Raw genomic sequence first — 24,993 nt, 5'->3', positions numbered from 1 at the left:
TTATAAAATGGTTGTGAGAATCTCTGGAAAGAATATACTCTTTTGCCCAGATAAATTAATGTCACAAGTAACTAGGATTGCTCATTATTTAGGAAACTCTAGCCTCAGTTTTATGTTTTCTGTAGATGAAATCCATTTGAGTAGCTTATCTTTCACTCCCCTTTTCTCTTCCAGGCAATCAAGATTTGTGCCACTATGCATTTTTTATATACCATCTGTGTGTCCCAAGAGGGTGTTACCTGAATATATTCGTGTATAGCACATATATAGGCATCTACATGTGCTGAAGATTTTGCCAATAAGCATTTCCAATACAAGGGAGATTTTCTGCTGTGCTCCTAGCCTTTTAGAGTGACTTAGAGCAGGCCTACTATATCCTATATATGGGTTTAATTATTCCAAGGGGAGATTCCAGGGAAATTGCAGAGTATTCCTGACCCCTCCAGATGTATCAGAAGTCCAGGGGGCTCCCAGAATCATTCTCCCCACAAGTATGCTTCAGAAAAGAGTAGCCCCGGCACCAGAAACTCCTTTCTCTCTCTAGCCTGGTCCAGAGCAGTTTTGGACCCATATTCTGTCATTCCATCTCTATCACAGTCCTTATCTGGATTCCAGAAGCTGCAGGAGAGGTCTTTATGGTCCCAACATTTAGATTTCTACAAAACATGAACGGCCAAACTCAATTAGCAGACAGGCACATTTAATGCCGGGGACAACTGCACCCTTTGGCAAGATCCATTTAGCCAGTCTTGGAAACTCTTCTCTACCCTGGCATTCTTTTGGATGATTGCTCTCTCTTTGACTACAAAACAGTGTAAGTACCTAGGAATGTAGGGGTAGGGTTTGGGCAGGAAGTCACATCTGTAATAAAACTTCCGTTAAACAGAGTAAAATAAAATATTGTGGTGGAGAGGTAATGGAGAAATGGAGGGAAAATTAAACTCCTAAATTTAACCAAACCTTAGACTTAAACAGTCTCATATATTCATTCAAATTGAGTGTCACATGCTGTTTTTGTTTTGTTCAATGCTGAACTTCAAATGCTAATATGAGGGACCAGTTTAAGAGACCAAAAGTGAGAGAAAAGGCCTGGAAAATTTGGAGTTGGTTGTACCTAATTTTTATTGAAGATCCCGACTTACTAAATTTTTAATTCCAAACACAGTTGAATTTACCAATTTTTAAGTTTTTTCTAATATTAGAGACCTCAGCAGAGTTGACATGTTACAAACGTAACCCTCGTATTTACTCCCATTAACCTACAGTCTGTAAAGCATATTGTTTTTAAACTTTTGAGGTGGCTGATTGAAAAAAAATGTTTGTGTTGTGTGTGTGTATACTCATGGTCCCCAACTTACAATGGTTCAACTTAACGATTTTTTTGACTTTATGATGGTGCGAGAGCAGTACACATTTAGTAGAAACCACAGTTCAAATTTTGAATTTTGATCTTTTCCCCACATAGTGACATGCACTATCATATTCTGATGCTGGACAGCGGGATTGAGACAAAGCTCCCAGTTATAGCAACACGATCATGAGGGTGAACAACTGACACACCATTCTGGACCCATACAACCAATTCTGTTTTTAACTTTCAGGAGGGTAGTTAATAAATTACATGAGATATTCAGCACTTTATTATAAAACAGGCTTTGTGTTAGATGTTGCCCATCTGTTAGCTAGTAAGTATTCTGAGCATGTTTAAGGTAGGCTGGGCTAAGCTATGATGTTTGGTAGGTTAGGTGTATTAAATGCATTTTTTTTTTTTTTTTTTTTTTGCGGTACGCAGGCCTCTCACTGCTGTGGCCTCTCCCGTTGCAGAGCACAGGCTCCGGACGCGCAGGCTCAGCGGCCATGGCTCACGGGCCCAGCTGCTCTGTGGCATGTGGGATCTTCCCGGACCGGGTCATGAACCCGCGTCCCCTGCATCGGCAGGCGGACTCTCAACCACTGCGCCATGAGGGAAGCCCTAAATGCATTTTTGACTTACATATTTTAAACTTAAGATGAGTTTATCGGCATGTAACCCCATCATAAATTGAGGAAGACCTGTGTGTGTGTGTGTGTGTATGTGTATGTGTGTGCGTGTCTACACCTATAGTAATTTATATATAATATAAATACTATAAAATAAATTTATATATGTAAAATAACATAAATACTGTGTGTGTATATATATATAATCTATCCATCTATCTATATATACAGTAACTACTCAGCAGATATTGTAAATGAACTATGTTCTCCAAGTAGAACATAAAAGGAGAAGCAGTCTATCGTGAGAGGACAGAAATAAAGAAAATGGATACCCATTTCCAGTTTTTACCATCAAGTGGTCTATATTATTCAGACTTAAAGAGGGAGAGTTTACTGCTGATCATTAATTATGTGCTCTGTTCATACCCTGAAAGTATCATGGGGGAAATCACAACTTTGTTGCACTGAGCGAAAGAGAAACAGTTGTCAGAGTTTGACACATTTTCCAATAGAAGAAAGATCCAGTTGCTAACTACATACAGGTTCATTTTGGGTTCCTGGAACTGATAGCACATCAGCATGTCTTATGAAATTTGTGCACAGCATGTTATCACAGCTGTATATCATCACAGAGAAAAAAAATAATTGGTTTTCCTTGGAGTGGCTCTAAGTTGATGTCATATTCAATAACCTTGTAGTTGAAAAATCTATAGATGATGGATGAAGTTGGGACTATCTTTTGAATTGAATTCCTCCTGGGCCAGCTTCTACAGGACCTGATGTACCTGTCATTCTGAGGTGAGTGCCTGCAGTATTTAGAAAGTGCAACCAGGCGGTACTTCTGCCAGATAACGAACTACAGGAGAACAGTTTGTCTCATGTGTACAACAGCCTCGTTCCTCACTCTTAATCAGGCCATAGAGGAGCCAGGCTAAACTTGGAAGCTCACACTGGGGTCAGTGCCAAGGTGCAGCTTGAATCAATGCTGTGCATCAGGGAGTGAAGCTGGTGGCTTCTCCTTCTCTGGATTTGAAAACTCTGGAGACAGCTTTAAATATACAGGCTTCGAAGGTGGGGTCCCAGGCACGGTACCACCACAGCCCCATTGAGAAGACTTCCTTATGAGACTAAGTACTGCTTTTGTATACGCTGATCACTATCAAGTGGGGACAGGGTTGGATTGGGAGTTTGGGGTTAGCAGATGCAAAGTGGTATACACAGGATGGATAAACGACAAGGTTCTACTGTACAGCACAGGGGACTATATTCAATATCCCATGACAAACCATAATGGAAAAGAATATGGAAAAGAATGTATACATATATGTATAACTGAGTCACTTTTCTGTACAGCAGTAATTAACACAACATTGTAATTCAACTATACTTCAATAACAAATAAATAAATAAGAAAAGAGAGAATATTTAGAGCTGTCTCAGGTCCTGACAAAGAAAAAGCCAACTTAGATATATTTTGTGGGGCAACTGAATATGTTTAGGTGAACAGCAACTTCCTTGCTTCTTCTTTCCCCTTCCTTAGTGGCCAGCTCGTCTTATTTATCTTGGATAAATAAGTCCAGACTTGGGCAGGGAAGCCTGGTTAGACTGTTCTAGATTGGCCTAGCACTGTAGTCTAGATGTCCCTGTATCATCAGCATTTCAGGTTTGGCCTTGGGACTGACCTCAGGACGTGGCCGCTCCTGAGCCTGGGGATCTGGCTTGGTGTGGGACTTTTGCACTGAACCCAACCTGGCATCCAGCTGTGTCCACATTTTGAAATTCAGATTTATAACATGTGAAATGCAAGTTAATCTGTTTTCTTTGTACTCAGTTTTATGTTGGAAAACCAACGAATATACATAGTTACAGAAGAGCAAAGTCCCCACTGGCTTGTATGCCCCTAATTTGAAATGTGTGTAATACAATCTCGATGAAGTTAATCCTACCTCTGACAAAGCTTTTAAATCATTAACAAGTTGGAGGTGAATTACTTAAATATTGTTTAAGTGAATTATTACCTATGAGAGAACAGATGAGGAAAACAGAATTTCCTTACCGATTAGCAGAGCTTCTTTCTCTGATTTTAAGCCTTGGCTTCTTTTCTCAATATTGTTCTCTCGGTCTTGGTTGACCAATGCGACTGTCAACACATTAATTTCCTATAAAGTTAAAAAACAAAAACATATAGGTGTTTATGTAGATTCTGTGCATTCCAACAAAAGCCACCAGGTCTTTTAAACTCTATAAAAGAGGTCATCGCTTCCATTTATAACTGAAGATCAACTTTTATAAGTGATTGATCTATTTGCCCAAGAGTAGAAAAGTAATTCTAAAACTTAGCCTCCTAGCTACTGCTCCCAGCAAACTAAGTAACTCTTTGCAAAAGTGGCACATTTTGTGCAATTATCTTACATTTTTAATCCATGTTTTGGTAAAACTCTGTTAGCAAAAACTATTTGACTTTAGCTACTTTAACAAAGTTGTTATTTCAAATATGAAAAAATTTCCTGAAAAGCATATACAGACTCATTTATAATACTGTGCAAGTAATTTGTGTGAGTGTGTGGGGCAACAGGGCCTATTGGGAAGGTGAGATAGAACTGTTGTTAGGAGTGTTTAAGGTGAGTAAGTCTACATGTCCTTATACATAACTGCAAAAGGTAGATAAAGCAAAGGTTGGGAAATTGTTTTCTCTGGAAACTAGAAATGAAGAATTGTACAGCAAGCCAGTACGTGAAACATTGAGGCTCAACTATTTTTAGTTCTTTTAGTATTTATTTATTATTTTTTTGCGGTACGTGGGCCTCTCACTGTTGTGGCTCTCCCGTTGCGCGCAGGCTGAGCGGCCATGGCTCATGGGCCCAGCCGCTCCGCGGCATGTGGGATCTTCCCGGACCGGGGCACGAACCCATGTCCCCTGCATCGGCAGGCGGACTCTCAACCACTGTGCCACCAGGGAAGTCCTCTTTTAGTATTTTTAATTTAAAAACAGAGAAAAAGATTTAACTAATATTCTCCCAGACTTGATATTAGGACTCAAAATGGAGAGTGATTTAATAGGAGATCAAATTTAATGATCAGAGACCTGCAATATATGGGATGGTAGAATCATTAGGGTAGTGCAGTCTCATTGGAGGGAAATTTCTCACTTAAGATAGGTCTTAAAGAAGGACTAGCACATTGGACAAAGAGTTAAGGATACTGTTTCCATTAGATGATAAGGACTCTGTCAGAAGGACAAAGGGTAGGTAGGGAGGGACAAAGGGCAACTTAGATGGTTGGGCAGCTGTTCCCAGGACTGGAACTGGTTACAGGATAGATATTTAGCTAGTTTATATAAATTAACAAAGTTGGCCAGATAAAAGAATATAGGAAATTATTAGGAGCATTTTGAGCATGTAAAGATTTTACCTGAAGGCATTCAAATTCAGACTGGTGATGGCAAGTCGAGCCAGTTAGACTTAAAAGGTCATTAGAAAGATGCTCTTATACTTCTAAAAAGGGACCTCGGGAAGCAGTCCCAGTAGAAACACAATCCAGAACTTGAAAACAACAAACCCAAAAGTGTGTGTAGATGGGATCAGAATATTTTATACAGAGAAGTCACAGAGAATTCCTTCTGTGATGAAATAACATATGGATGTGTTTTAAGGGCTTGAAGAGGTATAGGAGGAAATAGAACAGAAGGGAAACTCTCAGTTCCATTATAGTCAAAGGTGTGTCCAAAAAAATAGTAACTAGGATGATGATTGTATTATTTAAGAAAAATATAAATAATGAAGCTCATGGCTGAGTGGAAACAGTCTCTCCAGGAAGGGGTGATCTGTTAACAGCCTGGATGATAACTGGGGCCAAATGAAATTACTGAGGAGAGTTTAGCAGACAACAGGCCCACATTAATTGCCAACACTGAGTGGTGTCCTGAGGCCATCACACAGTTAAGGATCCAGGTTTATTAAGGAAAGTGAACCACAGAGGGCAGGCAGCACATCAGGAGCCAGCAAGAAATGGCAAGGGCAGGCCAGACTAAGCCTAGTCAAGGTGCTGTACGGCACCTGTCCCCATGTCCAAAGCTGGAGTCATAAAGAAAGGGCACTTTGAGCAGCTCCAACAGAAGCTACTGGATCAACAAGTCTACAAGGAGCCAGATAGGCCTTACCAGTGACTGTTACTTTGATGATGTTTTAGGGCTGGCTACATGAGGATGGAAAACTAAGAGTCTGTGGAAATATTTCTTGAGACTGAATATTGCAGCCTATGCTCTGCCGACCACAAATGGTGCGTTCCTGCATGGTCATTGTCTGTGACCATGGAGTAGACACACCTCTCTGCCAGGCTCCAACAGCAAGCAGTCCAGCAGGCTTGGCAGATGGCTCAGCCTTTGGGTACCATTGTGAGTTCTGTCCAGGGTGGAGATGTTGCTGCTTTTCTGACTCCCCCGGAGGGAGAAGAAGAACTCTGCCAGGAAGCGGTACAAGACTTAAGCTCATCAGGCAGGTTCCAGTTACAATTGCATATTGTAATAAGGTGGCCTCAAGAGCCTACAGAAGGGGAACTCTCATTTCCATTATAGTCAAAGGTGTGTCCAAGCATGTAAACAGGAGACTTGGGTCTTTAACATCATTTAGTGAAGTGGACCAACTTGTGACCATTCAGAAGTGTTACTACTGACTCAGTGTCCTAGAGCCTAAGCCTGCCTCAGGCATGATATAAAAGCTCAGGCCCTTCAGAAAGAGACAGACAAATACCATATGGTATCACTTATCTGTGGAATCTAAAATATGACGCAAATGAACTTATCTACGAAACAGACTCACAGACATAGAGATCAGACTTGTAGTTGCCAAGGGGAAGGGAGGAGTTGGGGGAGGGATGGACTGGGAGTTTGGGATTAGCAGATGCAAACTGTTATTTATAGGATGGATAAACAACGAGGTCCTACTACATAGCACAGGGAACTATATTCAATATCCTGTGATAAACCATAATGGAAAAGAATATGAAAAAGAATGTGTGCGTGTGTGTATATATATATATACACACACACACATATACATATATATGTATAACAGAAGCACTTTGCTGTACAGCAAAAATTAACATTGTAAATCAACTATAATAAAATAAATTTTTTTTAAAAGTTCAGACTATTGCTGACAGAGTCACAGAATTAATGAGATGGGTGAATGTTTTTGTTATACATTTTGGCAGAGACATAATTTAAAGTTAATATGGGTGTGTTTTAAGGGTTAGAAGACAGGACAGTAGTTTTAGATAGCCACTTGATGTGCTGTGCTTTTATCTTTTTCCACTATAACAAAAAAGGCGAGGAGTATTGTAATGACTCATGACTCACTGGTTCCTTAGAAAATTAAAGTTAATTTGATTTGTCTGTATTTGTAGTACAGTTGTTTAATTTAACAAGAGAATTACAGTTATTAGTAGGTGGTGAGTTTGGGGTTGTCTTCAAAGTACAAAGTAGATATAAGCAATATCCATACCCTCTTTTTGTGTTTTCATTTAGCTAAGTTATCATCCAATGTCTGTCAAAAGAGCTCCATCATTATAACTGGTTAAAGGGAGTACACAGAGAGAAGGTGGAACTAAATAATTCCCCAAGTCAAACCCTTCTTGCATTTAAGCTAAGCCTATTTTTACTTTCAGCCACTCAATAAATATTTATGCTGCATACACATATTACATGCCTACCGCATGCCAAGGAATGCTAAGTTTTAAATGATACTGAGTCTAAAAGTGGCAAGAGGTGCATGCTTACCAGCAAGCAATTCTTATAAAAGGTCTGTAAGAAAGCTTACAGGAAAATGTCAGTAGATGAAGCTGGAGAAGTAGGTGGATCGGGATAAGGAGCTTGGATTTTACCTGGAAGGCTTAATGAATGAAGAGTGTTCAACATAGGAGTTACATGAACAATTCTGCCTTTTAGGATATTGGTTTGCAGGAAGTGGAGGCAGCGATGCCATGTTAGAGCCTATTGCAATTGTCTATTTAATTCTGACCTTTTTATAACGAGGGTAGAACCCAAGTCAGTGATGTGCAGAGGGCAAAACATAAGAGATATTTAAGAGGTAGAACTAAAAAAAATCCAATGACCTGGTGGATGAGGAAAACGTTGAGAATGACTAAGTGCCTCAGTGAAAAGGAAAACAGAGAAAGAAGCAAGTATGGGTGAAGATAATTTGTCCAAATTTGAACTTAAGGTTTCTATGACATATTGTCAAGATACCTGAGAGAAAGTAGGATCCACAGGTTTTTGAACTTAGAAGCAAGGCCCTGACAGCTCTTTTATGGCCCATTTCTCAAGTTAGTGTTTGTAGCACACAACCCTGATGTCTCCTTCTGGGACAAAGAAAAGGCTTGCTTATTGCTTGATATAAAACAGATGGCTCCCCCAAGCTCACTGCCACTGTTCCTCTCCTGTAACATAATCCACTGTATGTTCAGGCTTCCATCTGGGCCCCTCTATGGGGGCATGATCAGCCTGTAAGATCCATGAGGATAAAGCTGGTGAAGCCAGGACCACTGTCTTGGGAGCACAGGATAGAACCTCAAATGGACATCTGCCAAAACCTTCTCTGAGAACAACCCATCACAAAAGGGACACATTGACCATATGGGAGCACATTTTCAAGGATATCAGAGGATATCTAGTTTGTGCTTCATCTCTAACTCTATAAATCCATGCTTCAAGTCTAAGTCCTGGTCCTACCTTAAGAGTTTCACATTCTCTACCCAGAATGTTCCAACCTATCTCTTCAGTAATTGCGGAATACCTTTTACTGGGATGTTGGATCGTAAGTTAGAAAGACTTAGCCCCTTTCTTAAAAACTTCACTGTTCTTTGGACTCATTCCTACCCCAAATCTCTGGAATATAGAAGGAAACTTTCATCATTAGAAACATAAAATTAGTAGACTCTTTATCTTTTATCACATACACATCCTTTACCCTGATAGTTGTAATGTGCCCTGAAGAATTACGTGTCTACTGGTGAAGGTGTTCCAGATGCTTAGAGATTGCAAAACTGGACATGGATCAGTGCAGATGGAGGTTATTAAGGACAAATTGTTAATGGTGTACAAAGTATACAGTAGGGAGGAAACATTAGGATGGGGATCAAGAGTTCCCGCACAGTGAGATCAATAGGATTATGAAATAGTATTCCAAAGGAAGTGGTAAGAACACCATTCACTTGACACAGTAAAAAGCACTCCAGACTAGAAAATGCATAATAAGTAACAATTCTGCACTTGGCAGGAGAATGAACAAGATTATCTAATAAATCTTTTCTCAGTCTACCTTTTAACTCTAATTTCTGTGATACTTAGAAGGAATCATTAAAGGGCTGGAAGAAGAGATTTTTCAATAACTGAAACTAGATATCATGCAGGTTTTTTTTAGACTTCTTAAAGGTTAAGCTACTCAAAGGCAGAAATTTCCCCTCTAAGAGTCCTTGTCAATTACTTTAAGAAATGGTCAAAGTAATTTATCCATTTAGAAAAGCTCTTTTTAAATAATTTACTGAGCTAGAATTGTGCTTTGCTGTTGTTTTGTTTTTGTTCCCCTACACCTACCCAAGCCCCTAAGAACCAAGAATACGGTTTCTTCAGCCTGATAAAATCCTTTTGTTATCCCTTTCACTTCATTATTCCAGTGACCTGCTTAACTTTAGTGCTATGTGCTTTCTGCTGCAAAGCTTCTCGAACACACGGTGCATACCCACTGTATATACTGTCTCACCACCTGAAACCTCAGCTTTCTCATTAATCACCCGATGAAACTATCCTTTGAAAGGTTTTCAGTGACTATTTTCTCAGTCGTCGTACCATGTGATACTTGACATCACTGACTCTGCCCCCTTAAACCATCTGCCTCATTTGCTTCTGTTACACAAGAAGTCCTGGTCTTTTTCCTCCTAATTTTTTTTTTTTTTTTTTTTTTTTTTGCGGTACGTGGGCCTCTCACTGTTATGGCCTCTCCCGTTGCAGAGCACAGGCTCCAGACGCGCAGGCTCAGCAGCCATGGCTCATGGGCCCAGCCGCTCCGCGGCATGTGAGATCCTCCCGGACCGGGGCACGAACCCGCGTCCCCTGCATCGGCAGGCGGACTCTCAACCACTGCGCCACCAGGGAAGCCCCCTCCTAATTTTTTATTTCATCTTCATTGGTTTTCTTCTTCTCTCTGCTGGCCCAGTACACATGGATAAGAAGGTTACTTTCTCCTTTTATACTCTAACTTTGGTACTTTCGCCAAAGCTCAGTCACCACTTTTTCTTCTCTGTTTCCTATGATCAGAGTTCTTTCATTCTCATGGGTTCAACTATCGTCACACTTAACTCTTTAACTTCTGTTCCTTATCACCAACTGACCACTGGGTTTGTTTGCTTGAAATTATCACTTCCCATTTCAAATTCAGAATGAGAGGTGGTCATGAGGTGGTAGGGGACATACTACATGCTTCAGTTTTAGCCTTGGCTCTTCCACTAACAGTTAGCTGACCTGGGGCAACTACATGCTTAAGTTTTAGCCTTGGCTCTTCCACTAGCAGTTAGTTGACCTGGGGCAAGTTATGCAACATCTTTAAGACTCAGATCAGTTGTCTAAAAGTGAGGGTGCTGGGTAGGGTCCATCATCTCTGAATAATGCTTTATGGAACCCCATCAGCTCTACAGAGGTGACATGGAAGGTCCAAGGAGCGGATCGCTAGAATTCCCACTCCATTACTACTTGCTTCTGTTTTATAACACAGGACTTCTATTTAAGGCTTCATTGAAAGGAATGTCCTTATTTTGAAAAATGTGTGAATCCAAGTCCTTCCTGATGTGGTGGTTCTTGTAAAATTCTATAATTTTATGGCTAAAGTCCAATTCACCTGACATGTCAGACTGCATTTTCTTCTCACTTTTCTGTTTCTCTTAGTAGCACTGTCATTCTTCCACTTTCAGGCCTTTGATTCATTCTCTTCTGTCCCCTAAGGCCTCTCTAGATCTGCATCCTATCAAGTACCTGTGAAATGTCTCCCACTCCCCTTCCCCATTTCCCCTACCAGTGCCCTACTATCACTTCTCCTCGTTTCTTACTTGGACCACCGCAAGAACCTCCTACCTTGTCTATGCCTTTGGTTTCTTCCTCTTCCAGTCCACCTTACGTGAAATTGCCAGATCAGTTTTCTAAAATGCCGCTTTCATCTTGTCAATCTCCAATTTAAAACTCAGATGCTTTCTGATAACCCATAGGAAAAACTCCGATGCTTTCCAATAACCCATGGGAAAATGCCAGATTGAGCCTGGCAGTCAGGTTCAATCCCACTGATACAGCCTGTCTCCTTTAGATGTTCTGTCAGATACGTTCTTAGAAAGCTCTCTCCTTTTCTTCACCACCTCCTACCTATATTTTTATACACAGCACAAGTCCCATATCTCTTAAGAGCATTTATTCCAGGCTATTTGTACATTTTCCTTCTCTCAGCACATTGCCCCTGTCACTTCTGTGGCAGCTGGCCACTTATACCTTTGGAATAAACGGAGTCACCTGTGTTTGTTTCCTCACCGAAACCGCCAACTCCTTTAGGGCACTCACCATATCCAAGCACGTGAGACAGCATGGCCGAAAGGGATCCGTGTTCTAATTCTGTCACCATTCTTTATGTGCTAGGTAACTTTAGGCAGGGTATCTCTGAACTGTCTTTTACATAAATCATGGATAATAACCTATACCTGTCCCCCGGCGGGTGGTGGGGGGGCTGTGAAGACCAAATGTCCTATGTGACATGGTGCTTTTGAAAACTCTAACCTTCCAGGAATATTGTGGCATCACTATTATTATGATTGTTAGTCACTTTTATTATCCTCAGGACTGAGTGGATACAGCACAGGTACATAATAAATACTTGGGGTACTAAATCTAGGTGAGAATTCTGTATAAGACCTTGACTACAATTATATAAAAACATGTATGCAGGGCTTCCCTGGTGGCGCAGTGGTTGAGAGTCCGCCTGCCGGTGCGGGGGACACGGGTTCGTGCCCCGGTCCGGGAAGATCCCACATGCTGCGGAGCGGCTGGGCCCGTGAGCCATGGCCGCTGAGCCTGCGCGTCCGGAGCCTGTGCTCCGCAACGGGAGGGGCCACAACAGTGAGAGGCCCGCGTACCGCAAAAAAAACAACAACAAAAATATGTATGCAAAAGTGATAAACTGTCATGGGATTCAAATTGTACATATTTTCTGTTTTCTAAATGTTCTGTGGCACCGTTCTTCTACTGCTATCCTTATACTTTAAAAAGAAATAACAAGAAGCCTATGACAGGCAGATGCCATTTTGAAGAGCTATATGTAAGCACAGCCACTAGCTGACTACCTCACTGAGTAACATACCAAACGACACCCTCCCCACACCACACACATATGAAATCTACCCTGTGGCCCTCCAAGGGCTGTTGGGCCCTATAGCTCCTAGTGCAAGGTGAGGGGGGCAGTTGTCAAGATCCGCATGGTAAAGATTCCTCATGTCACTTCCCACACCGTCCCCGCCACACCATAAGGCCTTACTCTTAGACATCACACTCCATGGAATCAAGGGCCCCGTAGACTACGGTCAAGACGCCAGTGAGCTACTTCAGTATCCTTTACTCAGAATTTTTTCAGAGTACCCAAAGCAATCCATCAAGGGATAGGCCAGTCTCCACTGACCTTCAGGGGTTCCTCGTAAGATCAGAACCATGGTCAGAGGAGGAAGGGGAATGGGGATACATCTCACACTTTCCTTTATGAGCCAGTGACTGTCACGTTGCAGGTGCCCAGTGGCTGATAAATGAAGGAACGGCCCACAGACAACGGCCTGGAATAGTGAAAAAAAAAATGATGGATTTGGACACAGAAGACTGGTTCTAATTGCCACTCGCTGTGCACCCTTGTTTCATGATTCCTGTTGGTAAAGAGAGGGATGTGAAGCAGATGAACTCTACAGTGTCTTCTTGCTCCAATATTTCATCTCTGCTGTGTGCCCTTTCCCCTGACTTGGAGCTTCCCTTCAGAGTAAGGCAGCCAACTTGGTACTGACAAGATTCACTTATCCTGGATTTCAGTGCCAATAAAATTAGAAGGAAGAGAAGAAGAAGAGGGAGGAAAAAAACATTTTAAAAGCACATGGATGAGAAAAGGATTGATGAGAATGAGTAACTGAGTAAAAGCTTCAAAATTTCTTACAGTTCAGGGGAATGCAGGAATGCATCAACCCCCAAGAATGAGCAGGATCTCAGGAATTGTCTGTGGCTTAGAAGTCCCAAGGCCTCACGAATCTTACCAGTTGCTGAAGCTTGGTACTGCCAGTCCTGAGGGTCATGGGTCCCCACCCACCTGTCCCTTTCCTCAGAAGCCTTTGATGTCCAGGGTCTGCAGAGGGGAGCCTCAGAGGCCCAACAGGCTTCAGCCTCAGAGAGACCATCTGAGAGCAGATGTGCGGAGCGCCCGCCCTCAGCCAAGAGTTAGTGATTCATCGCAACGCTAGCACATTTTACACACTGGGAGATGAGCCACCGCACTGGGCTTCAGTTGCTGGACTCAGACCCAGAGTGCATGCATTATGTTCTAAGACAACTCCAAGATTTTCTAAGATTTCTACTCGTAAAGATTAAAATCAGTGAGAACTGGTTATGCATTATAAAAAGGACCCTTTAAGGGCTTCCCTGGTGGCGCAGTGGTTAAGAATCCGCCTGCCAATGCAGGGGACACAGGTTCGAGCCCTGGTCCAGGAAAATCCCACATGCCGCGGAGCAACTAAGCCCGTGCGCCACAGCTACTGAGCCTGTGCTCTAGAGCCCGGGAGCCACAACTACTGAGCCTGTGTGCCACAACTACTGAAGCCCGTGTGCCTAGAGCCCGTGCTCCACAACAAGAGAAGCCACCATGATGAGAAGCCCGCACAGCTCAGCAAAGAGTAGCCCCTGCTCTCCACAACTAGAGAAAGCCCGTTCACAGCAACAAAGACCCAATGCAGCCAAAAATAAATGAAGAAATAAATTTAATTTTAAAAATCCTTTAAAAAAATAAAAAGGACTCTTTAAGAAAGAGAAAACTCACCATGGTTTAGTTACTAGAGATATCCACGTAAAGCATTTCTCCTGGTGGCTTTCTTTTTAGATCATTCTTAGTTATATTTATTTAATCAACACAGAGTGCTTAATTTGTGCAGGTAGTATTATAAGAACTTTACAAATACGAGCTCACCCAATCCTCCTAACAGCTCTAGGAGGTCAGTACATTTTACAGATGAGGAAAATGAGGAATGGAGAGGCCAAGGACTTGTCTAAGGTCACACAACTAGTAAGAAGCAGACTGGGGATGTGAACCAATGCTCACTCCAGACTCTTAACCACCATGCGGGGCTGCCTCTCTTGAATGGACTGTAATGTCAGCCTGTTACAGTCCTTGTCAACTGAAAAATGCCTGTTGAGCACTGGGACACCATCCCCTTCTGAGGGCTGCCGGCAGTCCGGGCCTCTTGGGGGGCCAGCAGGGGCTCCATGCTGGCTGATGAGCGGTGGCTCGGGTGCAGTCGTGAACGCAAAGGGGAGGAGAGCAGAAAGGCAGCAGGGGCCGGGCCCAGGAGCAGTGGTAGCTGGGATGGGCCTGGCTCTCTGCTGCTGTTAGGTGGTGACACCTTGTCCTTTGGACAAGTGTGACTTGTAACCATGGTCCGTGCAACAGGCACGCAGTTTGGAAGATGTGTGCAGGGGAAAGCCGAGGTCAAGGCAGCACTCCAAAGACCAAGTGAGGGCCACGGGCAGGACTGGCCAAGCAGGTGAAGAGACTCGGGCAGGGGGACCGGGGGAGCTCCAGCCATACCCCAAGTATGTGATAATAAAGCAGAACCACTGAGGTGATGGGATAAAAGAGAAAAGCGGGGGATACAGAAGCCATTCTAAAGGAAGAATGGACAGATTCTGTGTGTGAAGCAGAGGAAAGGAAAGAATTAAAAATTTTTCAGCAAAGTCTGGACCACTAGCAGAATAATGATGCTAGAATCAGAGGTCACAAAGAATGAGAAGTACTGGCTCCAGTATTTCAGAAATACTGGGTGTGAGGTCTTGGAAAGGTAGCTGGAAATATGGGCCATAGGCTCAGGATAGCATCTGGGCTGGCAGGGGCTCTCCAGCCCACCTGCCGTCTCTCCCCCCTCCCGCAGGTAACAGGAGGAGTTGTCCTTGCCACCCTCAGAGTGTCTCTGCCTGGACTTCATGTGCCTGCTCTACCGGCAGTCATTTCTCTACAAAGCAACAGCGTCCTTAGTCGCTAGCACAGTCCCCTGCATGTGGTAAATCTTCAACCAATATTTTTTGAAAGAATAAATGGTAGACTCTCGGTAATATCTGTTGAATGAATCTGTCATTACCCAGAGAGGATAAGCTTCACAGGTGAGACCGACCGGCCGTCACAGGATCTGGTCAGTACCCTTGGCCGGGAGTGATTTCCCAGAAGTCTAGGAGGACTACATATAATGGAGAGGGAAAGAAACAATGCAGTCGCTTTGGGTATTTTACATTCTTCTGGTGCCTAAATGTATTTGATGTAACATCATTTTCAAGTAAAATAATTTCTTTACTACTTTAGATTTAGACAGTAAAAAGTTAACTTTGAGTTTGTATCTATTATTAGTGCTTTCAATATGTTTTTAAATTAAATATTAACTTTTTTTTTGGAGACCATAATATAAGCTTATAAACTTTTCCCTTTCTTTTCCTTTTTAAAATTTAAGATAATTCTCTAGTTCACGTTAATTCTTTTTTTTTAACATCTTTATTGGAGTATAATTGCTTTACAATGTTGTGTTAGTTTCTGCTGTATAACAAAGTGAATCAGCTATACATATACATATATCCCCATATCTCCTCCCTCTTGCGTCTCCCTCCCACCCTCCCTATCCCACCCCTCTAGGTGGTCACAAAGCACCGAGCTGATCTCCCTGTGCTATGCGGCTGCTTCCCACTAGCTAGCTATTTTACATTTGGTAGTGTATGTATGTCCATGTCACGTTAATTCTTTTTTTTTTTTTTTTTTTTTTGCGGTACACAGGCCTCTCACTGTTGTGGCCGCTCCCGTTGTGGAGCACAGGCTCCGGACGCGCAGGCTCAGCGGCCATGGCTCACGGGCCCAGCCGCTCCGCGGACCGGGGCACGAACCCGCATCCCCTGCATCGGCAGCATCGGCAGGCGGACTCTCAACCACTGCGCCACCAGGGAAGCCCCATGCCACGTTAATTATTAATAATAACATTTCTTGGTTTTCTCTTTACAAGTATATATACTGGCAGAAAATTTACAGAATATAGATTTTTAAAATTAACTGGAATTCTACTGCTCAGATATAAGCACTATTAACATTCAGATATTTACCCTTCATACTTTATATATAACCCTCCTCCCACATACTCATATATATAGTATTATGTAATATATATACACACACATGAATGTATATATATATAGTTGTGTGTGTGTGTGTATATATATATATATATATACACATACATATATATATATATATATATATAGTTGTTTAATTCTTATTTGAAAAAACAGGATTATCCCACATATACTTTTAACAAGAGAACCCTGATAGGAAAGAGTAATTTCAATTTTGTAATGTTTTCCATTAAAAACTAAGAGCATACTGCTGCCTGGATCATAACTTAATTATGGCTATCACAGTTCACACCAAGCTTAAACTATGGTCTCAAGCTGGTGATTAGATGCCTTTCTTTTGGCATAGTTTTGTGACAATCATATTAAATAAAACCTATGTAAAAATGAGAAAAAAATCTTTTGTATTCCTTTAGCTCCATTCATTATTTAAAGTGTAGGTTGTAGTGTTTTATTTTAGTTTTATTATATGCTGCCATAAATGTTGCCAAGTGAAAAAAAATACACTTGATCTCAAAAACAGTTGTGTGTTTCTCTTCAATACGTAAAAAATGGAACCCATACTACTATATCCACACAAGTTAGGCTACCCTTCATAGCCTGAAAAAGTACTGACAGGAAAAATCTACTTAACCAATAAAAATGGAGCAGCAAACAGAAGAAACTAAAGTGAAATACTTTTAAATGTATGTATGTGCATCCAGAATTGGTCAGTTTGATTCATCTTGTACGATACTGACTCTATTGTTGGTAAAGATTAATTGTATTATGGTGCTCTTGGCAAGTTATTTTCCCAGTCCATTTCTCAGTATGACATTTCGTATTTTTCTCTGCTACAAAGTACTCACTATCATAATTTTCACCTGCTGAGTTTACGTTACTAATGATAATATTAAAATTCAGAGTCTTTTTGACCTGTATAGAGGTAAATTAGGTCATGAGAATAGATGGGATGCAATCTGATAAATGGGAAAGAGAGACATTTAATTATTATTACAGTAAAATCAAATTTTACAAGGTTTGCCAGCCATACTGTGAGATCTTAGTAAACATTAGATAGTCTCCCTTCCCTAACACACCAAAATCCAATTCTCTCCTCTCACTGCATTCTTGCATATGCCACCTATGAGAAATACTCCAAGAACAAAGTGGTCTGGATTGCTGATGCATGGTTCATGATGGATGTAGAATTTGGGGTCCTCTGAATTAAAAAATAGTATGAATAAGGGCAATGATTATAATACTAATAGTTAGCTCTTGCTGAGTGCCTGGTAGATGCCAGGTGTTGGTCCAGCTATTATCCCCATTTTACAGATGATAAAGTCGAGGCACAAATAAGCTAAGTACTTTCCTCAGCTCACATACCTAGAGAGTAGTGGTTGTAAGACCGGGCCCCAGGTAGCCAGACTTTGGAGCTATTAGTCTATACTGCCTTCTGTCCAAGTTACTTCTCAGGGAATCACAACTTCTGGACTTCGTTCAAGCCCCTAATCCCAGCCCAAGTCCCTTCCTTGCTGAGAACACTGAAGCCAGTGTTTGGTGATTTCCCTTTTCAGCACCTGCTGTCCCCACAATGGGCCATGTGTTCCTTGAGGATGGTGACCAGGCTGTGATCGTATGTGTTCCCAATACACAGCACTCTGTCTACAACACTGCACTGCCCATCGTGTGGACTTGGGTGGACGCAGGAGCAGCTAGTTGTGAGTCCACCTATCTTTTGTGTATTCTCCAAATGGCTGTGATTTCTTACAAACCAGAGTCTGGCAATTAGTAACTGTATATTTTCCTTTGGGGATTGAATCACAGCAAAGTTCAACATTTAGACTAAAGTCTCTGGACACCTCTGTTCAGTATAATTCGATTCGAATTTATCGAACCTCCACCACTCTCTCACCCATCAAATATGTATTAAGCACCTACTATATGGTTGGTTTTGTGCTAGATAAGATTCAAAGATGAATAATAGTGGTTCCTGCTCACAGAGAACCTAAGAGTCTAGAGTATGGACAGGCACGTAAAATATATTGAAAGACAGTGTGATGTAACTATGACAAGGGTTGGCCTTGAGGGCTGTGGAAGCCCCTAGCAGCACCTAATCTGAACTGGAGTGGACAGCAGGCAGTAGTTACCCAAAGTGTGGTCTGCAGACTGATGGCCCTGGGAGCTTATTAGCAAATTCTCAGGCCTCAGCCCAAACCTTCCCAATCTCAAACTCTAAGCGGGGAGCCCAGCAATCTGTGCTTTAAGAAGCTCTCCTTTTGATTCTGTTGCTTACTAAAGTTTGGGAAGTATTGCCTTAGAGAATGTAAGACTCACAGACGCATAGCCATAGGCAAGAAAACTTACACCAAATTAAAGCTGTAAAATAAGAAAGTTGGATGAGTGATCCCTCCTACATCAATTCTAATTTACACAGTCAGCAAGACTTCTGTACACATCTTAAACTGAACTGCAGCAAGATGTGCTTAGTCCTCAAGATCACCTGCAGGTAATATAGATAAGGAAGTGTTGGCATTTCTCACCTAATCAGGCCAAACAGATTCACAGAGCTGTCTGAGGTGGCTGGAATTTCTACCTCCACTCAATCATCAGTCAACAAGTGTTATAAATGTATTACAAATGTGCCCACCTACATAGGCTCATCACTCTGTTAGGTTCTGTAACACATACCTACACATTACCTGCCCTTAAGGCACTTACACCTGAGTTGAGAAGCTAGACGTATCATAACTGGGTTGTTCAGAATGTCTGGGATAATGATAAATACTGTGGGAATATTTAGAAGATGGTAATTGATTTGGGCTGACCTTAGGATAAGACCCCCAAGAAGTAGGAAGTGAGCTGGGCTTCAACACAGCAGACTTTGCATTGCCAGTAAAAAGCATGACATGATAGATGGAGGAAAGCTGAATTACCAATAAAAAAATCTAACTATTTAGAGTTTTTCATGTATGGTGCACCTAGCCGAATTCTACCTGTTGATTAAAGTCGTTTATTCAGGATCCCAGGTGAACAGTTATTCCCAATAGCAGGCCAACAGTTGTTCTGTTCTTACCAAGGGGACCAATTTGAGTACTGCTGTGTAAAATGTCCAGGAACAGGCTTCCCTGGTGGAGCAGTGGTTAAGAATCCGCCTGCCAATGCAAGGGACACGTGTTTGAGCCCTGGTCTGGGAAGATCCCACATGACACGGAGCAACTAAGCCCGTGTGCCACAACTACTGAGCCTGTGCTCTAGAGCCTATGTGTCACAACTACTGAGCCTGCAAGCTACAACTACTGAAGCTTGTGCACCTAGACCTGTGCTCCACAACAAGAGAAGCCACTGCAATGAGAAGTCTGCGTACCATAACAAAGAGTAGCCTCTGCTCTCCGCAACTAGAGAAAGCCTGTGCGCAGCAACGAAGACCCAACGCAGCCAAAAATAAATAAATAAATGAATGAATGAATAAATAAATAAATAAAAATATTTTAAAAAATGTCCTGGAACGATACCTAAGCTTACAGCGGTAAGACATGTTACACCCGTGTGCATGTGTGTCAGTGTGTGTGTACGTGTGGTGAGGGGAGTGAGGGATTATACCCACATAGGTTTGGGGGCTTTACATAGGTCGCACTTGCAGACCTTTCTCCTAGTTTCAAGTCATCTTTCTCAAAGCTGGCAAATGGCAAGAAACTGCAAATTAGATTCTGAAAGTCTCATAAACATAAGTAGCTCATCAGCATACACCGAACAGTCTGGAATCTGTCCAGACAAAGAAAGGCGCTCTGAAATCTCACAAGGAAGCTGACATAACAATAAAAATGATGGTGATGCAGCATCCTGGCCACAAATCTCTCCTACAAGGGCAGTTTCAGGGCTGGCAAGACTGAGGCTTAGAGGATTTTCTTGGGGGAAGGAAAAAAAAAAAAGAGAGAAATCTTAAAACAGCAACAACAACAAAGCCTATTAAGTGTTCCAAGGCTGATGAGCCTTTCTAGAAAGAACGTAAAATGTGAAGGCCTCTTCCACTGGGCAGGGGCAGGAGCTTTCCTCCCCAGCTCAACATCTGCTCTGCCTGAATTAGGAAGAAAGACGTGGAGGGAGTTCAGGCTGAGGTGTGGCCTGAGGAAGTTCCAGGTGGCTACAAACAGGGTGCCTGGTGCCTGGGAGAGCAGTGTGGCCGGGTGCCCCTCTGGGCGGGGTGGGCAGGCCGGGAGGGAGGGAGGGGAGGCTGCATTTGGCACGAACTCACAGCTGGGGCCGCTTCCCCCCTCTCAGGTCCTAGACAGGGTGGGGGGAACGGAGAGGGGCGCCTCCGTCAGAGCAAGGCTGAACGAGTAGAACTCACTTCACTTGCTCATGGGTCGTCTGAAAGGTCCACGTAGTATTTCCAAGTCTGACCTTTGTAGTTACCCCCAGGAAGCCCATCAATAGTGCACCTGCAGATGAATATCTGAGTTGTTTGCTTCGAATTCCAGGATAAACTTCTTTTGGGGTAGAGTTTTCATTACGTGGGCATAGTCATGCAACTACAAACACACCTCTGGTGAAGGCCGTTTTGCTCCTCCAGTTGGCAGGGACGGGTGGGATGGTGACGGCAGAAAGTGATGAAACTTAGGAAGACTCTTCCCGGCACAGTCTTCTCCGCCCCCCTCCCCCTTTTTCCTTCTTCCCACCTACTTTCCTTCTTTGTCCTCTTCCTACACATTTCCTCAAAGTAATACCACAGTCTAGTGAGCTCTGTGGCACTGTGATGGATGAGGTCTGGAGACGAGCAGTGTGTGTGGTGAGGGAATGACTGCCCTGCGCAGCGTTACACAACCCTCCTGAGACCCACGGCGTGCTGAGCAGAGAATCCTCGAGCAAGACCAGCATCAAGACGGTGAGCCAAGCAATGCTCGCCCCAGCCCTGGCCGGCACATTTCACACCTCTTCCTTTCCTGGTCTCTGTGGTTAGCAGAAACTAGGAGTGTAGAAAGCACTGTAGAACATTTAATATTCTAAAAACAACAAGAGTCCCAAAATGGCGGCCACCATGAAGAAGGCGGCTGCAGAAGATGTCAACGTTACTTTTGAAGATCAACAAAAGATAAACAAATTTGCACGGAATACGAGTAGAATCACAGAGCTGAAGGAAGAAATAGAAGTAAAAAAGAAACAACTCCAGAATTTAGAAGATGCTTGTGAGGATATCATGCTTGCAGACGATGACTGCTTAATGATAGCTTATCAGATTGGTGATGTTTTCATTAGCCATTCTCAAGAAGAAACAGAAGAAATGTTAGAAGAAGCAAAGAAAAATTTGCAAGAAGAAACTGATGCCTTAGAATCCAGAGTGGACTCAATTCAGTGGGTGTTAGCAGATTTGAAAGTTCAGTTATATGCAAAATTTGGGAGTAACTTAAACCTTGAAGCTGATGAAAGTTAGACATTTTATAATACTTTTTAAAATTTGTTTAATAAACTTGAATATTGTTTAAAATAAATAAATAAAATAAAAACAACAAGTGTCTAGGAAGCCCTATAGCTCCTGAGAAACATAGAGAACTAACAAGAGGGGACGCTCATCTCCTGGTGAATCCCTGTTCCCTGCTGTTTTCAGGTCACTAATCCTGGTGATATGTCAGCAGGAACCGGAGCTGTGTGAGAGAAGGAGGCGCCCCACTTTCCCCTACCGTCTCCCAGAGGCACTAAAATGAAGTGCTTCTGTCCACCTTTTGGGCTCCTGGCTTTTTTCACAAATGCTCCTCAACTTTCTTCCTGTTCCGTTTTGAGCAGCACATCAGGCAGTGCTAAGCTGTATCTCCTGGGAGGCCCAGTTCCTGTGACTGAGCTCTCTAGGTTTATTACACTTTAAAATGATACTGCCTGCACTCAAGTCATGTCTGTATATTCCTGTGTGCATCTCTTGTTGATGGTTTTGAGTTTCCATGTATCTTCTTGGCCATATTAGACATAAAAAGTTAAGGTTCTGTTGGGGCTTAGAACTCATGTTGTCCTTTTACTTGGACATTCTTCTCAATCTCATGTGTTCTCTGGAGAGGGTGGACAAGCCTCATTTGGGTAGGGGTGGCCTGGGTTTGGGATCCACGCAGAGAACAGGTTCTGCCATCCCTAGACCACCAGGAAGACGCTCTAGTTCACAGCACAAAACCCCCAATAACATGTCTCAGTATCATTCTTCTAAATCATTCACGAAGGCTATACCATTTGCCTTTCTCTTCAGAATGTAGACATTCTTGGGAGCTATTTTCATCTCCTGTTGAAGAACTCAGTATCCTCTCTAATGTCATTACATCCAGACAATATTACTGGTTGTTTATCTCATCACTTACCATGTAGGGGCTGAGCTTTAATCTTTTTAAAGAGTTAGTGGATCTCCCTCTATCCCTAAGTCCCATTCAAATGGAAAAGCATCCCCATTTCAAAAGTGCTTAAATGGTGGATGGATTAACTAATACATTGTTTAAAAATACTCATTGTACACTATGCATGACAGCAAAAACAATATTTTAAAGTCCTACAGCAGGGACTGATGAAATACACTACAGCACACCTGTGGCATGAAGTATTAGGCAGTCATTAAAAGTTGTATTAAGAAAACATTTACTAACATGGGGAAATGCTCATGATTTACAATTAAAAAAATGTATGGCTGTAAAACTGCCCATATAACATGCTGTAAATTTGGTAAAAATGTATATATGTGCACATAGGCGAGGCTGAAGGAAACACAAGGAAGTGTAGACACTAATTTCTGAGTGGTAAGATTGCAGATGATTGTTTTCTTTATATTTTCCACAAAAAGAAAATGGCTCTTTTAAGATAAGAGCATTTATGTGTGTGGAGGTATTGGATTTATAAAAGTTACCCTCTTCCATTCTAAACAATTGCTTTTGCTTCTGCATCACGTAGGATTATCATTAACCTTTTGGGGGAAGTATATGTGTCTCCAGAGTGGAAAATTTTGGTTTCAGATCTTGATTTTAGCTATATAGGTATTCATGTCTGTGTCAGACCATTTCAGTCAGCACTGAAATTTATGTCTACTTTGGCTGTTTTCATGTCTCCAAACCCAACCTGTCAGCTTTATTAAACATGCGCTAATCCTATTACATGCTCCAAATCCTCTAATGGCCAAGCAGGTCCTACCAGCTCCCGTCCTGACAAAAAGGACTAACTGTAGGCCCTGCTCCAGCTGTGGAAACACATGGCGGGTTGGCAGTGAGGCTCCTGGTAAGGAAACTTCTCGAGTGTTTACTGGAACCAAAAACACTAACCCTGAAGCCAGCTTTGTCCAACTTTGACAGCAGTTCCCTCTCTAATCCTTCCTTGGGGCACATGCTGAGAAGAGAGTTTATGAACAGGGTCTCCCCTGACCATCAGTCCTTTCCAAGGGGGCTGGGTTGGGATGTGCGTGGTTTTTTTCACATGCAATTCTGGATTTCACAGCAAATGGTGGGGATACGGCTAATTCACAGCAGAAATCGTGGTAAACTAGCTGGAAGAAGGCAGCTGGGTGGGCGCAGGAGGGTGGAGTCGGGGTAGAGGTGGGAACGGAAGCACCGGCAGGAGAAAAGCAACGTTACACAGGCTGTAACTGGAACAAAAGGCCAGAGTCCGGGTGTGAGCATTTAATATGTGAATGGGGCCATATATTACAGGCTAAAGGAAATATCAGTCCATGAAAAGTCCCCCCTCTTGATTTTAGACATCTACAGAGCAAGGGTGACCTCAGGCAGCTACAGACATGGGTCCATCTCTCCCTGAAGGAAGACCAAGTGGCTACTGATTTTCCAGTTGAGATTTTCAGGGGTCTCAAAGCTCCCTACATACCCACACGTATATACCACTCCCTTCAGGCTCCCCTCCCCATGGACCCAATCCTTCCAATAAAGGTCTCGTCTCCAGAGAGTTTAGGGAAACGTGCAAACCAGCTACCTCAAGCCCATTCATTATTCGCACTGTGATGTTGACCCAAAGGTGGAGAATGAGTCCTGATGGAATGAGACAGAGGACAAGCAAGTTTTGCTGAGATCGGGGCACAATGACAGAGTCAGCTCCATGTGGGGCAGGAACCACATCTATATGAGTCACCGATGGATCTGCAGAACCTAGCACAGCACCTGGCACGTGGAAGGATGGAGCAATAATAATACCCAACGCTTCCCGGCCACGTCAACACTGCTTGGCAATGCTCGCAATAACCCTGTGAGGTAGCTGGAGTCACTACCTTTGTTTTAGAAGTGGACAGAATGGCGGTGCAGGGTGCAGCGAATGGCCCAGGGTCCCCCAGACGGTAAATGGCAGAAGCAGGACTGAAGCCAGGCTGCTTGGTGCCCAGATCTGTTCTTAATCTCTACTCTCTGCTGCCTCCTTCAATGAAGACTTGTTGACTTACTGAGTCAAAAGGGGATGGAAGGTGAAGTAAGTCAGACAGAGAAAGACAAATATAGTATGATATCACTGATATGTGGAATCTAATTTTTAAAAAATGATACAAATGAACTTAGTTACAAAACAGAAACAGACTTACAGATAGCGAAAACAAACTTACAGTTACCAAAGGGGAAACGTGGCGGGGAAGGATAAATCAGGAG

At 42.6% G+C, this 24,993-nt stretch overlaps 2 protein-coding genes across 8 annotated transcripts in view; one reads left to right on the top strand and one right to left on the bottom strand.

Moving 5' to 3' along the window:
* ENOX1 (ecto-NOX disulfide-thiol exchanger 1) overlaps positions 1-24,993 on the bottom strand; it is a 320,291-nt gene that overhangs the window by 43,276 nt on the left and 252,022 nt on the right. For all 7 annotated transcript variants that reach the window (XM_060080023.1, XM_060080025.1, XM_060080027.1 and 4 more), the window contains one exon: positions 4,037-4,139. In XM_060080023.1, coding sequence (XP_059936006.1) covers positions 4,037-4,139 — 103 coding nt within the window. The remainder of the gene's footprint in view (positions 1-4,036; positions 4,140-24,993) is intronic.
* LOC132477697 (prefoldin subunit 4-like) lies at positions 21,414-21,821 on the top strand. Its single transcript, XM_060080197.1, has one exon. The coding sequence runs from the start codon at positions 21,417-21,419 to the stop codon at positions 21,819-21,821; it is 405 nt and encodes a 134-aa protein (XP_059936180.1). The 5' UTR covers positions 21,414-21,416.

This window comes from Mesoplodon densirostris, chromosome 17 (genome assembly GCF_025265405.1).
Source record: "Mesoplodon densirostris isolate mMesDen1 chromosome 17, mMesDen1 primary haplotype, whole genome shotgun sequence".
Taxonomy (NCBI): Eukaryota; Metazoa; Chordata; class Mammalia; order Artiodactyla; family Ziphiidae; genus Mesoplodon; species Mesoplodon densirostris.
The sequence above is the reverse complement of the archived record's forward strand: the minus strand, read 5'-3'. Positions and strand labels throughout refer to the sequence as shown.

What these genes read in the sequence shown, in the direction of transcription:
- LOC132477697 (XM_060080197.1), top strand. Translation starts at nt 21,417, where the DNA reads ATGGCGGCCACCATGAAGAAGGCGGCTGCAGAAGATGTCAACGTTACT.